This window comes from Nycticebus coucang, chromosome 12, assembly GCF_027406575.1.
Source record: "Nycticebus coucang isolate mNycCou1 chromosome 12, mNycCou1.pri, whole genome shotgun sequence".
Classification (NCBI taxonomy): domain Eukaryota; kingdom Metazoa; phylum Chordata; class Mammalia; order Primates; family Lorisidae; genus Nycticebus; species Nycticebus coucang.
The window spans coordinates 50,208,382-50,224,422 of NC_069791.1; the positions used below are offsets into that span (position 1 = coordinate 50,208,382).

The following is a 16,041-nucleotide window of genomic DNA, read 5'->3' on the forward strand; positions in this document are numbered from 1 at the left end:
AAAAATAAACTATGGTCTTTTTCTGTACCTGGTGTCTTCTTGTAAGTTTGTCAGTTTCTAAATATAGGTAAAAAAATGGAACATATAAAAATCAGATAAAATCTAAAACAAACAGCATGCTTTAACACTTTTTAGCCCATACAGTTACTGCTTATATCATAGAAATAAAATTGCTACTATTTAACAGTTTATTCATGATTCTTATTGTAGCAGAGTACATAGTAGCAAAAACCTGGAAACAAAGTTAATGTTCAACAATGAAAGGGTGAAAAATATATAAACCCACACCATAAATCAACACTTAGAACTATATGAAATTTGCTTAGGATATTGCTGAGAATAAAAGAGGCAAGATACAGTAAAGCAGGCGTGATATGATCACATCTGGCATAAAACAAACAATGAATAAAAATGCTGGATATAATTACACGAGTTCACATTGTATTACATTACCACACACACACAAGTAACTGAAGGGAACACTTGAGTTTGTTAATATGTGTTACTCTGTGCTTAGGACCAGTATAGATGATGGAAGGAACAGAGAAGAGAGATTTTAGTGTTTAATCTCATGTTAAATCTTATTACTGGAGATTTATATTACAAGCTGATAGGCCCAAACAGTCATTATTATTTCATTATCAATTTTATTAAACTAGTACTGGCAGATCCATTTGAAAACACTGCTGCATGTTTCAGAGTACATTTTGCTTTCCTTAATGGCAGCACAACTGTTTTCTTTAGCCGGTCCCTTTATGAGGAATCTAGGGAAGGGAGAATAAATTCATTGTTAATCATTGTTGTGAAAGGCATCCATTAGTGTTTCAGCTAATAAAAAGGTAATTTAAAATTTCAAAAAAACATCAAATACCTTGACTGACTAACCATTACAATTTTTCTATAACTTATTATCAGCGATTTGAACAGTGTTCCCTGGGTATATCCTCAAATAACTGAGCTAAGAATCAATTTCCCTCCAGGTTCTCATTCTAGTATTATTTCTATTACCCCTGTGGTTCACTTAGACTAAAAAATAATATTAAGTCCACTTGGGAGGCTCATTTAACAACCTCTCTTGACTTCTTGTGTCTAAATGTACAGCGGTGATGATAATATGTGGTATTTACTTCATCATATTATTACAAGAGTACATTAATTGAAGTTTGTACAGAACACAATAGACAAACTGACCCATGTAAGTGCTAAATAATAAATTGTATTTTTACTGTATTGTTTACTTCTAAATATGTTAAATCCAGTAATAAGGCAATCTATAAAGTACTGTAGTGTTACTAATTTATTCTGTGAGGAATTTGAACTGTGAAAAAAGTTCAAGAAAGAATATTGGAAAAGGTACACATGACCTTCAAAGTTTCCAAATTGGGCTTTGTGTCTGTAGTTCAGTGGTTACGGCACCAGCCACATACACTGGGGCTGACGGGTTCGAACCTGGCCCTGGCCTGCTGAACAACAATGACAACAACAACAACAATAACAACAACAACAACAAATAGCTGGGTGTTGTGGTGGGCACCTGTAGTCCCAGCTACTTGGGCGGCTAAGGCAAGAGAATTGCTTAAGCCCAAAAGTTTGAAGTTGCTGTGAACTGTGATGCCATAGACTTTATGGAGGGTGACATAGTGAGACTCTGTCTCAAAAAAAGTTGCCAAATTGATGGGGGCAAATAAGTACTGAATTTTCATTTTGGAAAATAGACTTTGTTCAAATTCGTAGTTGAATTTTGTAATGAATATATATTGGGCAAAAATGCCCAGACGAAACTCAGTCTTAAAGGTAATGTTGAATGGAAACAGTGTGAGGACAAAACCAAGATTAACAACTTCATAGGCAGCTGGCCCTCAGGTGGCACACAGGCATAATTTTAGAATTTATTCCAAATAATGTTTTGATTCATTTCCTTTGATTAATTGAATTTAGTATGAAAGAAAATACATAATATTTAATGATGAAGAAAGAGTAAAAGGAAAACAACCCAATAGCATAATTCAGCTGGTTAGGATAATGAATGTGTTTCCTTTTGCTAGTGTAACAAATTACCATAAATTTAGTGTCCTAAAATAACGCAAATTTATTTTCTTACAGTTTCGGATATCAGAAATTCAAAATTGGTTTTACAGGGCTAAAGTCAAGGTGTCGGCAGAGCTGCCTTCTGAGTGCACTAGGGGAGAATCTGAGGCTGCCTGCACCCCTCGGCTCACAGTCACATCATGTGAACCTCTGTGTTCCTCTTATCTTCTCTGACTCTGACCTTATTTCCTCCCTCTTATAAGGACCATTATGATTTAGTTGGGCTCACCCAGATAATCCATGATAATATTCCTCCTTCAAGAATATTAACTTAATCATACCTGCAATATCTTGTTTGCCATATGAGATAACACATTCTTAGGGTTTGGGGATAAAAATATGGCCATCTTTGGAGAACTTCATTTTCCCTACTGACATTGGAATAAGATTTTGAATTGACCTGTTTTGCTATTTGTATTTCTCATTAATGTTGGATTATAAAATAAAGCACACAAAAAATGTTAATGAGATTTTTTAAAATCCTCAATAGTCTCATACAACTGTTGAGAGAATTTTGGGTTATTTTGTTCTATCATCTTTTAACTTATGATAATCATACAACACAAAAACATTTACATTTTTTTTCCATTACTAAACATGGGTAAAGTAAGCATTGGGAACTTTGAAAATATAACAGAAGTTTACATTGGTTCAGTTCACTTTTCCGTATAAGTTATGAGTAATTTTTTTCTTTTTCTGAGACAGAGTCTCAAGCTGTTACCCTGGGTAGAGTGCCGTGGCGTCATAGCTCACAGCAACCTCCAACTCTTGGGCTTAAGTGATTCTCTTGCCTCAGCTTCCCCAGTAGCTGGGACTATAGGCACCCACCACAACACCTGGCTATTTTTCTGTTGCAGTTGTCTTTGTTGCTTTAGCTGACCCAGGCTGGATTTGAACCTGCCAGCCTCGGTGTATGTGGCTGGTGCCTACCCACTGAGCTATGGGTGCCGCCTGTATGAGTTATGAGTAATTTTTTTTTTTTTTTTTTGTAGAGACAGAGTCTCACTTTATGGCCCTTGGTAGAGTGCCGTGGCATCACACAGCTCACAGCAACCTCCAACTCCTGGGCTTAAGCGATTCTCTTGCCTCAGCCTCCTGAGTAGCTGGGACTACAGGCGCCCGCCACAACACCTGCCTATTTTTTTGTTGCAGTTTGGCCGGGGCTGGGTTTGAACCCACCACCCTCGGCATATGGGGCCGGCGCCCTACTCACTGAGCCACAGGCGCCGCCCCGAGTTATGAGTAATTTTTAAACATTAGGTAACCATTATTCTTCAAATCCTTTTGCTTTGAAAGCCAAATTAATATTCATCATTACTCCCATGAATATTAATTTTCATTTTTTTGAGTTCTTATTACCAAGTACTATTTCAGAGTTAAATTGGATGAACAGAGGTATTTTCTGAAAACATATTCTACGATAGACAATCAGGTTGCCTCTTAGGAATGACTCACATCTTTGTATCCAATGCAGAACCATCCACCCAAGTCCATGTCCCCTTTGTGGAGGTTAAGTTAAGGCCAATCCACATGTAGTTTGATTGTCTCAGGTTTTTCTGTATAAAAGCCTAAAGAGTAGATAATGAGTAACAAAATGAATAGAATATATTCATAATTCAGACACACTAAAAAATGTTTTAGAATTTTATTGAAAAACTAACATTTTGGATGATTCTTATACTAATCAATTTATACCTTAATTATACACTCATTATACATACAATATATATAGTATGCAAAAGCCAGGTCTGTCATGAGAGAAGTGAGGCACTTACTTCTAGCACAAAATTAAATCAGTTGCCCTCAACTCAGCAATCAAGATAAACGATGGTTTCACGCAAGGATGGGAAGATAATTGAGAAAATCCATTTTTAACTACAAAGATGTTAATGGCATAACCACGATACTAAACCAATTACCATTTCAGGTTGGTCCTGTATGATAAGTAAATGAGATTTTCTTCCCAAACAATACATGTAACTGTCATTCCAATTTTTCATCTCAGCAGAGAACCAATAACACTTCCCATGATATTTGAGCCACTCTGATGGACATAGTACTATAAAGATATGGAAAAAACAAAATAAAATTAAATTACTTATGCATATGCATTTCTGTAAATTGGCAGTGAGGGCAATACTTACATATTGCATGAAGAAGAGTGAAGTCATAATATAATCACTCACAGCAAAGTGTTCAGAAGGTAGTCAAAACACAAACGATAATTCATAGTAATTTCAGATAATTTCCTAAGAAGAAGCAAAACCTAGACATAAAGGGATTTTTTATGCCAAGATCTAGTTGATCGATTGACTAATATTAACAAATTAAAACATGTTATATTAATGCTGTTTGATATTTTAGGTAAAATATTTCTATAGCACTTACTTAAAATTTATCCACTAAAACTTCTAGAAACTCCTTATAGTTTTATGTCTGTATCCTCTTCTCCCTCTTGGTGCTAAATAATATCAAGATTAGTAACAATTTAGTTTCAACATCTTTTTAATTTCTAGAACACCAGGTCCTTTATCTTTTCTAAATGAAAATTAAGTTTAGGCTCGGTGCCTATAGCACAGTGGTTATGGCACCGGTCACATAAACCCAGGCTGGTGGGTTTGAACCCGGCCCACCCAGCTAAACAACAATGACAACAAAAAATATCCGGGGGATGTGGTGGACACCTGTAGTCCCAGCTAGTGGGAGGCTGAGTCAAGAGAATTGCTTAAGCCCAACAGTTTGAGGTTGCTGTGAGCTGTGATGCCATGGCACTCTACTGAGGGTGACAAAATAAAATTATGTCTAAAAAAAAAAAAACAAAATCAACAAAATTAAGTTTAGGTCTTCTCATTGGAAAATACTGACATTTTTGGCATAAAACTCAAAAAAAGTGAGGTATATAGGAAAAAGTACACAAGCAGGCAAATACAACTATTTTAACATGTGGACCATTATAATCTTTCTTTTTTTTCTTTGAGGTATAATAAAATTCATCTAACATGAAATTCACTATTTTACCTATTTTAAAGTGTAAATACAGTGGTTTTTAATACATCCTCAATGTTGTACAACTATCACTACTATCTAATTCCAAAACATTTTCATAGCTGCTAAATGAAACCTCATAAGCATTAAGCACTCACTATCTATCCTCCGATTTCCCAGTGCTGGCAACCACTAGTCTAATTTCTGTCTCTATAGATTTGACTATGATGGATCTTTCATATAAATGAGATCATATAGTATGATCCCATTTTGTGTCTGGTTTTTGAAAAAAATTATTATGGGTACATAATAGTTGTATATATTTATGGGATACATGTTATGTTTTGATATAGAAAGGCATACAATGTGTAATAATCAAATATGGATAATGGGGGTACCCATCACCTCAAGCATTTATCACTTCTTTGTGTTAGGGAAATTCTAATTTCACTCTTTTACTTGTTTTAAGGTAGACTATAACTTATTGACTCTGTTGTTCCAATTCCTAACAAATTCCAATTGGAATTCCAAATTCCAATTCCTAGGAGGTTCTTCAAAAAGCTAAAAATTGAAACCCTTGGGCAGCACCTGTGGCTCAAAGGAGTAGGGCACTGGCCCCATATGCTGGAGGTGGCAGGTTCAAACCCAGCCCCAGCCAAAAACTGCAAAAAAAAAAAAAAAAAATTGAAACCCTCATATGGTCATGCTGGCAATGCAGAATGGTGTGGCTGCTGTGTAAAACAGTTTAGTGATTCTTTAAAAAGTATCACATGACCCAGAAATTCCTCTCCTTGTATACCTGAGAGAATTGAAAATTGGTACTCAAACAAATAGTTGTACACAAATAATTTTAACCACTATCAATCACAATAGCAAAAAATAAAAACAAGCCAGTGTCCAGGAACAGATGAATATATAACAAATTATGGTGTGTGGGTGCATATGTATACACACACGTTATATATAATTATATACACACACAATGGAACATTATTCATACATAAAAAGGAATAAAACGCAATGTGGATGCATTGGAAAACATTGTGCTTAGGGAAAGAAGCCAAATACAAAAGGCCAAATATTTTATGATTCCATTTTATGAAAATGCAGAACATGCAGACAGAAAACAGATGGGTGGTTGTCAGAGGCCAGGAGGAAGAGTATTCATGCAGTTTATTTTTGAGGTCAGGAAAATGTTTTGCAACTAAATAGATGTGGGAATTGCACAACATTCCGATGTTCTAACAATATAAAATTGTATACTTTTACTTCTCTATTTTTATTTTTGAGACAGAGTCTCACTCTGTTGCACAGGCTAGAGTGCCATGGTGTCATGGTGGTTCACAGCAACCTCGAACTCCTGGGTTCAAGTAATCCTGCCTCAGCCTTCCAAGTAGCTGGGACTACAGGCACCTCGCAACACCCTGCTAATATATATTTTTTTCTGTTTTAGTAGAGGTGGGTCTCACTTTGCTCAGGCTACTCTCAAACCCCTGAGCTCAAGGAATCCTCCCACCTCGGCCTCCCAGAGTGCTAAGATTAGAGGCATGAGCCCCCTTGCCTGGTCAAATTGTATACTTTTAAATGTTTAACTTTATTTGTGAATTTTACCTACATTTAAAAAGAAGAATAAAAAGGAGTAAATCTCTTACAGTTTAATACACAGTACTTAGATCTGCTTTAATGAACATCGAATGGCATGTATACAATTTCATGTTTACCTGACAAAGCTGCCTCACCTTTGCATTATGATAGGTGTCATTGCTCATGACAGACATTACAGATCGTCAGACAATAAAATACATGGTAAAGCTAAAATATTACAATATTTCAATTGGTTTTAGACTTAAAATGTAAAATAAATAATCCAAAAGAAGACTGTCAATAAGTACACTACAGAATATAAGAAATTTTCATATATGATAAAAAGGGCAGCACAAACTAGTATATTAGAGAAAAATTATTTGATAAATAATATATCATGTAAATTATAAGATATCATGCAATAAATCTCAAAATGTTCAAAGAATTAAATATTAAAATGTTGAACTAAAAAAATTGAACGTAGAAGGTAATGTTTTCAAAAATCTCTGACTGGAATTTCTAAGGTTAAAAATCTCAACTTAAAGTCACAAGGGATAATTTATTAGATATAATGACTTTTATCCATTCTGTATTTCAGAAAAAAATTAATGACCAATAAGAATGGTTATTTACATATAGCTTTTAAATAATAATTAACTTTCCATATTTACATGTTTGAACTTGATTTTAAATTCCTGGAGGGCAGAACCTATTTCTTTTGTTATGATTTACAATTCTTCTCCCATTGCAAAAAATAAAAAATATTTGAATCAAGTTTTAGATAAAAAGTACATTTATGTCAAACCTTTATTTGTTAATGTAATCTATTGCATACCTATTCAACAGGATTTTTAAATATAGAAAATCTAAAAGATTAAAGGTAATACAGGCCAAGGCCTTGGGACATACCTGTCTGGTCTGTAGTTCCTGAAAGACAGTGGCCTGTGTCTTTATTGCTCACATTTCCTCTTGTGTCATTCACTTTCAGGTTTCCAGTGTCTTCATACTGGGTGGTATCTGAGATGCTTCCTTTCTGGCATTTTAGCAGTATTCCCTGAGAAACTTGAATACAGGATTATTTTATGGTTAGGTAAGTATCTTCTTGATGCTGTTTTGCTTCCTGTCTAACATTTACTAAGAAAACAAGATATAATTGAAGGGATAAGTAGAATTTTTAAAAAATGTTCTTATCTACTAACAAAAAATAATTTCAGATGTTACATGATTGATCCTTTTATAGAACACATATTGGAGAATGTGTCGAGCATTCCCTAAAACTGGTGACAAAACAGTAAATAAAGCAGTTTCTGCTCTAGGCGTATTATACAAAGGCTTTTTCCATGTTTTCTTAATAGTTTGCTAAACCCTCTGATGTATTTAGCACACTAGATCACATTTACTTCACATCTGTTTTCCCCATTAGAATATGAGATTCTTCACCAAGACTATTCTTTTTCCTAAATAGTTGGAGAATGTGTAATAATTTGGAGCATTGTATTTATTCAGTAAATATTTCTTGGACAAAAGCTAAGTAAATTAAATGCAACCTTACATAAAATATATTAAAATATTTAAGAAAAAAAGTAAAATTTTACCTTTTCACAAGTATCTAAGAAACCCAGAGAAATGATTTCAAACATCACACACACACACACACACACACACACACACACACACACACACACACCCTCTTCTTCCTATTAAACTAGGAAGAACAAGTTACTTATCTGATTTGACTACATATTAAATGTGGAGTATAATATAAAGCTTTGCATGTAGTAGCTCCTTACTAAATCTTGGCTAATATAATCAAGACTGACTGAATAAATATCAAAAGATTCTTAAGAGAAAAGTAAACTTCTATTTTTTATTTATTAAGATCATGTAACTTACCCAACAGGATCAGGGAGATCAAAGTCAAAGCCAGAATGCCGTTTACTGCTCCAGATATTCCCAGTATGGTTCTATACCAGTGCAACCTTGCTGAAGAATCTGAGACATTAATCACAAGAATTAGCTTAGAAAAGTCAGTTTCTCAGAAGTCATAGCAATTGTAGTGGTAAGACTGTAAATTAGTTTTGTGTTTTAAAGAATATTAAGCAATCAAAAGCATAAAGGCTAAATAGAAAAAAGTATACATTTAGTTTATTTAATAATGATAAAATATTAGGATCAGGAGCTATGCTATGTTACATAAAGTCTTAAGAAATTGCTACTATTTGAAATTATTAATCAGTGGAAAAAAGAATTTTAATCTATACACATAATAATTCTCTAAAGACACCCACACACTCATGCACATCCATTTACAAAAGCACACATATATATTCACATAAACACTTTCTCATTAGTCATGAGCTTTAATATAATACTCACAAGTTATTCACATTCGTTTCATTTATTAAGGATGTAATATGAATTAGAACGAAATGTGGCTGTGGGTATGCTGCTATATTGTATTTTATTATTTTTATTTTATTTTGTTTTTGGAGACAGAGTTTCACTCTGATGACCCAGGCTAGAGTGCTGTGGCATCAGTCTAGCTTATAATAAACTCCAACTCCCAGGCTTGAGCATCCTTCTGTCTCAGCTTCCTGAGTAGCTAGAACCACAGGTGCCCACATAATGCCCAGCTAATTTTTCTATTTTTTAGTAGAGACAGGGTTTTACTCTTGCTCAGGCTAGTCTCCAACTCCTGAGCTCAAGGGATCTGCCCACCTTGGCCTCCCAGTGTTCTAGGATTACAGGCGTGAGTCAACATGCACCTTGCCTATAATGCTATTTTAATGTAAAAAAAATCCTAACTCTTTCCTAACCCATGTAATATTATTTCAGCTTCTTATTAGATGGTAAACTTTTTAAGAAGGAGAACTGTTTTATTTTTCATATACCTACATTGTCAGGTTCGTAAGAGTGATTATTGAGACTGTTACTAATCATTGATCTGCTATCATTAGAAAGTAGACAGTCTTATGCTGTGCCCTGAATTCATACTTTATTATTTTTCTCAACCTCACTAAAAAGGATTTAGATCTGGTGGGCACTGACTTATGAAATCGTATAAATAATATACTGCATACAAAACATCTATACTTTGCAAAATAGTTTGTCCTTACAAGGATAATTTTTATGCTAATGTATGATCAATAAGCATTGTTCCACATAATTGATTATTCTTATTGTTATGTCAACATGGTGAATTATTAATAGTGAAATTCATATTTGAAATACTCTTTGAACCTGAGAGAATAGACAAACTACATTTGAAGTTCTTGAACCCTTTCAAGAAAGAACATGAATTCACACAATGACTGTAATGACTGTCCTGCATTTCTAATATTATTTATGATTTTTGATATATTAATAATGGTAAACAATAAATGCAAAGAAATAAAGCATATGTATTAAAAAGTCATATATTTGTTTTTTTTAAAAAAAGAGAATAAAGTAATTCCCAGAAAATATGAGAAGAAACGGTTTAAAGACAGTTTAAATTCAACTCAGAATCAATTATTTCTTCTGTGTACTACAGGATGATCTTCATAACATGCACTTAAGGCATACTAAATTTCAGAACAATGGAGCAAATAAAGTATTTTAATTATCCTGTATTTTTGCCTTATAAGAAAGTGGTATAATTTAACTTACAAAGATTAAAACATAAGTCTTCTACTACTAAAAAATAAAAATAATAAAACAAAATTTAAAAAGTAAAACGCAGTCTTAGGAATATGGAGGATTAAACATCATACTTACTATAACAGTTACCAATACCATAACTCATCTGAGGAATTACTGAGAATAAGACATTCTCCTGGCAAGCCTGGAAATCTCTTGTGACTTGGAAGGCAAGCCACCAAGTAACTTAGTAATCCTGGAGGAGCAAAGTTCAGTCCTGCAGTATTAAGGCTATTGTTAAACATTAAGCATTTTATGACAGTTCTTTAAAGGATTAGTGGAGAAAAATGCATTTTGTATTTTGGAGATCATTTTCTTACCACCCTTCAAGATCATTTCCTTGAGTACATACTCTATAGAGAGGCACCTAATGAGATCATTTCCCCAAGCCCCTGCATGTCTTTGCTTAGTAATATTTCTGCCTATTTTGTATCTTCTCAATAAAAGGACTCTGCGAGAAGTGCTCAGTGCTATCCTGCACCTATGGTTAGCCTCACCTCTTGCAGCATGTACTGTCAATCCGTATCTCGCATGATCATTTATGCGGTCGTGACATAAGAACGACCATACAAAAATGTTAAATATACAACTGGTAACCAAAATATATTTCAACCATGTTAGGTTTATTCTGGAAATATAAGAATTACTCAATTGTAAGAAATTCATTAATATATTAATACAGCTGGGGAAAAAATGTATCATCCTTGTAATAGATGAAAAAAATAAAATTGATAAACTTCAACACTGTTATACTAAAAACAAAACAGGAGTTAATAGATGAATACTTGTTCAACCTGATGGTTTAATGTCTAACAAGCTAACATCTTATTTAATTGAGGAACACTGGAAGTTTTTTACAAAAGTCCAGAAAAATAAAGATAAGGATATCTCAAATCTTCATTATTATTTAGGAGACATTATCTAATAAAATAAGACAAGATAACCAATCCCAGGTAGAAACATTAGAAATAAGGAGGTAACCCAGCAGGTACATCGCACCAGTATATTACACAGTTCCCTGTGATGGATACACCTACAACTTGGACTGCAAAAGCAAACCATATGACCTAATCATGTGTACCCTCTATTAATCTGAAATTAAAGAACAATGAAAGTAAAATTATTTGAGGATAATATGAGTATATATTTGGCGAAACCAAAAGAATCAACTAAAAAATAATATAATCCCACCGATAATAAAATAATTAGTACCTGGAGTTATAAAATTAACATAATAAAATCAATTCCCTATATTTATCCAGTAACATTTTATTATTTTTATTTATTTATTTTTTTAATATTCTTTTTTTTATATTAAATCATAGCTGTGTACATTAATGCGATCATGGGGCACCATACACTGGTTTTATAGACTGTTTGACACATTTTCATTCATTCTTTTTTTTTTTTTGGAAATCCTTATAGCACTTTTTATTATTTCTGAGAAATGGCAGAAAATTCCTTCTAAGAACGTTAGTTCTTTTTTCACTACACAAGATAAAGGGACTCATGCAATTGCTTTCAACCCTTTGCTTCTTTACCAAAACCCAGCTGAAATTGTAAGCCAGTTATTTCTCTTTTAGCTGAAGCTTATTTTCTCAACCTCCTGGAGATCCATTCTTAGTAATTGGCCTTACCAATTCATTGAACTTTTCTTATTTCATAATATAAATTTTTTCTTCCTCTCAACTTTCCTGGGTATAGAAGCTTTAAATAAGCATCTTTTAGTACTCTTTGGAGACTATTACTTACATAGTATTCCCTTGCAATAGGTTTCTTACGTTTGACACATTTTCATCACACTTATCCGGTAACATTTTTAAAGAACATAGCTGAGAGGAAGGCATTGCTTATGGATAGATAACCGAACAAAAACAGAAGACTAGACATAAACTCAACAAGTGGTGCCAAGCAATACGAGGAAGATGAAACAAATAAACTAAAGACTAATGTAAATGCAGACTTGAGCAAATGAAAATATAACCATGTATTTGGATAAGAAGGTTAAGTATCAAAATGATAAATTCTCCCTAAGTAATTGATAAATTAGGAAGTAACTTAGCAGACTGAAAAGCTACATGGGGTTTTGGTCTTTACTGTTTGTGGTAAGTGAGCCTGCTAAATTTACTATAAAGTTATTTAGAACAAAGAAATGAGAATAGCTGAGTACTGAAAATATGGGAATACGAAATGATATAATCTTATGAAAAGATATTGCCAAAAGTATATAGGCAATACCTTGTTACCCAGAAGTTTCTCTTCTAGAAGTCTACCCTGATGACATATTGGTAATATAAGAAAATGTATATGTGCAAGGTTATTCATTGTAACACTATTTATAATAGGAATATAATATGAAAAACATGAAATCATAAATGTCCATCAATAATGTAGGTGACTGGTAGAATAAATTAAAATATGGCCACATAATCAAGAAATATTCAGCTACATGAAAGTAGCCATTGTTAAAATACATTTTTCTTTTTACATGGCTGTAGACCTTCCAGACAGCCCTTGTATATAGGGTAGAAGTGTATCTCTTTGAGCTACTATAGAGTAATCTACAGGATATTATTTCTAAGTGATACACACAGATCTATATATACATAATATTTTTATATATTTTCAATATATGTAAATATTTCTTTTTCTAGTAGGGAAAGAGAGAGGATAGGGTGGAAGGAACCAGATGGGAGCTGGATTTATGGAATGTGAGTTTCTCTAAAAGTACCTTCTTATATAGTTTTGACTTTGAAAACATATGAATGTTTTATATAATTATGAAATAAGTTAAACCAAAGTGAAAAAACTAATCCATGAAAATTAAATGAAAATGGAAGAAGAAGAACCTAATTAGGTATTATTAATGGTTTCCCTGTAGGGAAAGGAATCATTTCAAGTGATTGTAAAACATAATTTAACTCTACTTGCCCAGTGGAATATATACTAAGGATAAAACGATCTGTAAAAACATTTAAAGTAATTATATTATTAGTAATGTGTTCTATACAATGAGTCTTAACTGCTATATCTAGATATAGACATATAGTAGTAGAATAGAACAATTATGTAATTTGTTACTATCATTGGCAACCAAGATTTTCAACATATGGGAACAAATATATAATCACAAAATTAAGTGAAACTCCCTTTATAATCAAAAGGCTCAAACTGTCAATCTAACTCACATGAAACATGTCTTACTTCAAGCTTTTCTGCATATTAGCAAAAGGTACAATATATGAATATTAGCATGTGTCACTTAAATATCTGGTAACTGCAAATCTACACATGTTGGCTTCAGAGAAACATCTAAAAGAGTGTGAAAAAAAAGTCTACACAGAGAAGATTTTGTATTTTATGGTCTCCCAGGTCTTTGTTTTTCTTTTTTAGAGATAGGTTCTCCAACCTTGCAATCTTGTGCTCAAGCAATCATCCTCCGTCAGCCTTCCAGGAGTTGGACTCCACTATGCTTAGTTAGTATTTTTATTTTTTTATTTTTTTTTAGTTTAGAGACAGAATCTTGCCAGGTTGATCTCAAACTCCTGGCCTCAAGGGATCTGCTTGCCTCAGTTTCCCAAAAGGTGGGGATCATGACGTGAGCCACTGTGCTCAGCCTATTCAGCTTTAATATCACTGGTTCCCAAAATAAAATAAAAACTGATGACGGTAAGAAGTGAATGAAGGACTTTTGAAAATGTGAGAATCTGTAAAAATCCACATGAAAGTGGCAGTACATCTTTTATAGATAGGAACATCTGTAACTCTGAGATGAGTCACTTTGATATGAGTGCTATAATAAAAGGTCGGTGGAAGAAATGAAAATAGTATAAGCAAATATTTCTCTAGCGAAAGTAATGGATTTTTAATGATCTGGATGATACTTGAGGAAGAACTCCAAAGTAAACTTCCCATGGGTAGAAAAGTTGGGAAGTGTATTCTGAGTGGTACTACCTCAACAAAAATCCAGAAATAAGATAAAAAAGAACTATTTAGAAAGCAATAGCATGGGACATAGAGTCTCTATAACACTGATTATTTGCCTCTTTCATTTCTGTTTATTTCCTTTTGCCAAATCACATCAAAGTGGCAGGCTGTATTTGAATCACAGATGGAAGGTATACTTGAAGTCCTAAGTTAAAAGTGGGTTGTTAGTATACAAACTTTGTTCTGAGTCAAACAGGTGAAAAATCTATTTTGACATTTTTGACAGGTTGAATTAAAAATTAGCATTAAAATGCCATATTTTGTGAATGATGGGGGGTGAATGACTGGCACCAAACAGTCATTAATTTTAAATTATTAATTTATTTATTTTGAGATGGAGTTTTACTTTGTCACCCTCCGTAATGTGCCATAGCGTTACAGCTCACAGCAACCTCAAACTCCTGAGCTTAAGTGATTCTCTTGCCTCGGCCTGCCAAGTAGCTGAGACTACAGGCACCTGCCATAACACCCGGCTATTTTTAGAGAAGAGGTCTCATTCTGGCTACTTCGGCCTACTTCGGCCTCCCAAAGTGCTAGCATTACAGGCGTGAGACACCACACCTAGCCTTTATTAATTTTAGTTGACTATATTTCCTGAGAGAATATCCATAAGCAATTGTACCAAACAAAATACTGCAAATAAGTGGTAGTGCCAGATTGAAAAATGAGACAGAGGTGGGTGGAGAACAGGGGAAAGAGACAAACAGAGATATAGAAAGAAGCATTAAAAACAACAACAACAAAAAAAAAACAGTTGGCTGGGTGCAGTGGCTCATGCCTGCTAATCCTAGCATTCTGGGAGGCTGAGGCAGGTAGATTGCTCGAGCTCAGGAGTTTAAGACCAGCCTGAGCAAAAGTGAGATCCTGTCTCTACTAAAAATAGAAAAATTAGCCAGGCATGATATCCTCCTCCCAGCTACTTGGGAGGCTGAGGCAGGAGGATTGCTCAAACCCAGGAGTCTGAGGTTGCTGTGAGCTAGGCTGACTTGCCATGGCATGCTAGCCTGCACAACAGAGTGAGACTATGTCTCAAAAAAAAAAAAAAAAAAAAGAAAGAAAGAAAAAAAAGAGGGAGAGAAACAGTACAAGAATACAATATATCAGAATATTGGAAACTACTGTATGAATCCATACCAATTGAAAAAGAAAACTAAATTTCATACCTTTGAAGGTAAGTTGGGATGTCTGCACGGAGCTCCTTTTCCTCGGTTGCACATACAATGTCATGTATCTTTCCTCATCTTGCATCTTCAGTGTGAGAATGTGTGTGTATATGTGTATGTTTTGCTTTAGTAAGTATGATATGAAATGAGAAAAGAATCATAAAGCCGCAGCTCGTCAGAGATTCTCCTCAGATTATCTTTTCATTGTACATATAAGGGTTCACAGTTTCATGTATAGGTGAAAACCTCAGAGGAAATGTGTATTTTTTTTAAAGTCTATTTTCCATGACCTAGTTAACACATTATTTCTCAACTCTCCACTACATATTGCATTGAATATTTTATTGAATGTTTTAAAAATTTATCCTGATATGTCCCTGAAGTCAGGGAAATAAAAATTATGCCCCTTTTCAGAGTTTGGGTAAACATTATGTAGTTGTCTTTTGTTGTACCATAACTACATAAATTTTGAATTGTATGCCCTAATATATTGATATTTAATCTAATATAATAACTTTCAATTACCTAACAATTCAATTATGTCTGTATCCTAAAA

General features: G+C 33.7%; 2 protein-coding genes across 8 annotated transcripts in view; one reads left to right on the forward strand and one right to left on the reverse strand.

Moving 5' to 3' along the window:
- CLEC2B (C-type lectin domain family 2 member B) overlaps positions 1-3,043 on the forward strand; it is a 28,395-nt gene extending 25,352 nt beyond the window's left edge. The window contains exon 5 of the mRNA XM_053557152.1: positions 2,104-3,043. Coding sequence (XP_053413127.1) covers positions 2,104-2,262 — 159 coding nt within the window. The 3' untranslated portion in view covers positions 2,263-3,043. The remainder of the gene's footprint in view (positions 1-2,103) is intronic.
- Positions 420-15,777, reverse strand: KLRF1 (killer cell lectin like receptor F1). Of its 7 annotated transcripts, XM_053557146.1 has the most exons (7): positions 15,486-15,565; positions 10,414-10,552; positions 8,551-8,649; positions 7,567-7,719; positions 4,008-4,147; positions 3,544-3,656; positions 420-764 (listed from the first exon to the last, which is right to left on the reverse strand). In XM_053557146.1, exons 2-7 carry the CDS (start codon positions 10,439-10,441, stop codon positions 656-658), a joined length of 642 nt encoding a protein of 213 aa, XP_053413121.1. In that variant the 5' UTR covers positions 10,442-10,552; positions 15,486-15,565; the 3' UTR covers positions 420-655. The 7 variants fall into 7 exon arrangements, 5 of the variants coding, with proteins under 5 accessions (XP_053413121.1, XP_053413119.1, XP_053413120.1 ...); XM_053557144.1 differs by lacking the exon at positions 10,414-10,552 and having other exon boundaries at positions 15,486-15,685; XM_053557145.1 differs by lacking the exon at positions 15,486-15,565 and having other exon boundaries at positions 10,414-10,655.
- Between the last annotated feature and the right edge of the window lie 264 nt (positions 15,778-16,041).